Source organism: Cotesia glomerata, unplaced genomic scaffold (assembly GCF_020080835.1).
Source record: "Cotesia glomerata isolate CgM1 unplaced genomic scaffold, MPM_Cglom_v2.3 scaffold_20, whole genome shotgun sequence".
NCBI classification, from domain to species: domain Eukaryota; kingdom Metazoa; phylum Arthropoda; class Insecta; order Hymenoptera; family Braconidae; genus Cotesia; species Cotesia glomerata.
The window spans coordinates 4373-6662 of NW_025402441.1; the positions used below are offsets into that span (position 1 = coordinate 4373).

The 2290-nt window shown below is 30.6% G+C and overlaps 1 protein-coding gene across 1 annotated transcript; it reads left to right on the forward strand.

Annotated features, from left to right (window-relative positions):
* The first annotated feature begins 553 nt into the window (after positions 1-553).
* Positions 554-1979, forward strand: LOC123274058. Its single transcript, XM_044741557.1, has 2 exons — positions 554-665; positions 735-1979. Exons 1-2 carry the CDS (start codon positions 656-658, stop codon positions 1820-1822), a joined length of 1098 nt encoding a protein of 365 aa, XP_044597492.1. The 5' UTR covers positions 554-655; the 3' UTR covers positions 1823-1979.
* Positions 1980-2290: the final 311 nt, after the last annotated feature.

The window sequence follows — 2290 nt, forward strand, 5'->3', positions numbered from 1 at the left end:
CTGACAGCTTGAAAAAAGTTTTGCTTTCTTCTTCAGATGAAGAATCGATTGATGACGATGGTGAAAATTTTCGCTCTATAATTAAAAATGTTGTATGATAAATTCAACGATAAAGAAACTGATAAGTCTTTGAAAATACAAATTTTAATATTATTACCTGTAAAATGGAGTGAGAGACGTATTTGTGAAACTATGAATACATCAAGACATTTGTCAAGAGTAGCAAAAAATTTGGTTGAAGAAACGGGTTTACTTTCTACACCTGAATCGAAATTAGGTATGGGTAGCGTAAAATCGATGTTTTAAATACACTTGAAAACTGAATTACTCAACATTTTTGTATAGGGAGGACAATTACTGATCAGGTAAAATTAAAAGTTGAAAATTTTTACAACGATGATGAGTATAGTGCTCAAATGCCCGGTATGAAAGACTTTGTATCAATTCGAAGTGATGATGGTAATCGGATACACGTCCAAAAAGACTTATCCTGTCTAACTCAAAAGAATTATACCACTGTTTCTGTGAAATAAATCCTGCTGAGAGAATTGGATTTTCAAAATTCGCTTTTTTGCGACCAAAACATTGTGTGTTAGCAGGGGCAAGTGGAACACACACCATCTGCGTGTGTACGATTCATCAAAACGTGAAGTTAATGATGCTTGGTAATTATCAAATTAATTAATAATTATAAATGCGTGAATTTTAAGTTTACTAAATTACTGTTATTTTAGGTGCAAATATTTATTCTTTGACAAGGAACACAGAAAAGCCCATTAAACACTACAGCGATTACTTGAGCATGATTATATGTGAAAATCCATCTTTTCAGTGTTATTTAGGTGGATGTAAAAACTGTCCTGGGGTCGATGAGTTGAGTAAAATTTTACTAAAATGTTTTGAGGACCGGGAAATCGAGAATATTACATATAAATATTGGATATCAAAACCGAGAAGTAGTTTAGAAACTATTATTAAGCCTACAGAAGAATTTGTGGAAAAATTTTGTAGTGAGTTAGAAATTCTTCTACCTCATTCGTTCATTGCTAAGGAGCAAGCCCAATTCTTGAAGACATTGAAAGAAACATTGAAACCAAACGAATACGTTATTATTTGTGATTTTGCAGAAAATTATGCCTTCGTAGTACAAAATGCGGCAGCTGGTTTTCACTGGAATAATAATCAGGCAACAGTTTTTCCAGTCGTTATTTATTATAAAGTAAATAACAAACTTGAACACAAAAGTTTAGTAATTATCTCAGATTCTAACAAACATGATGCCGTTGCTGTTCATGTTTTCATCGAAATAATAACTGATTACGTGAAAAGTCTTCCTGAACGTTGTAACAAGATTTATTATGTTTCTGATGGAGCTCCTCAACAATTTAAAAACTTTAAAAACTTTGTAAATTTATATTACCACGAAGATGATTTTGATATTCCTGCTGAATGGCATTTTTTTGCGACTGCCCATGGGAAAGGTCCGTGTGATGGAATCGGTGGTATTCTCAAACGACTTGCAGCGAGAGCAAGTCTCCAACTCGCGGTAGACAAACAAATAACGACACCAGAAGAACTTTTTGAATGGGCTTCTGCACCGGATAACTTGCCGAATATTATAGTGAAGTTTTCCCCAGAAGAAGATTATGACACAGCAGTAAATGATTTAAATGATCGATTTTTGAAAACGAAACCGATTACAGGAACTCAACAACTACAGTGTATAATTCCGGACAAAAATGGTTGTTTACTAGTTAAAAACTTTTCGAATTCGAATGAACACAGAATTTGTAAAATATTTAAACGACAGAGAGAAAAGTAATTAATTTTAGCTGCATCAATTATTGATCTTACTAATTACAGTCATCGATGAAGCCTCTAAATTGTGAATGTAATGCCGTAAAATCGTTGAATTGTATTTATCTCATTATATAAATAAAATTTATGAAAAAAAATTTTTTTTCCATTTTTGAAAATTTAACAATTTTTTTTTACTTGAATAAAAAAAAATAGAAAGAGAAATCGGCCCAATCTGGGTTCTACAGGGATAACTGTGGAATTGATTAAAGTTTATTTTAGAAAAAAAAAATTAAAAAAAAAAAAATGTCGAACTTCGAAAAATCAATTATTTTTGTCAAAAAAATGAAAAATTCCATATGTATTAACTTAAAAAAATTTTTTAATATTTTTAATCGGAAAGTACATCTAAAAACAAAAATTTTAAAAAAAAAAAGTACCTAAATGTTTAGTTTTGAAAAAGTTATGGCTATTTGAAAATAAAAAAGCTATT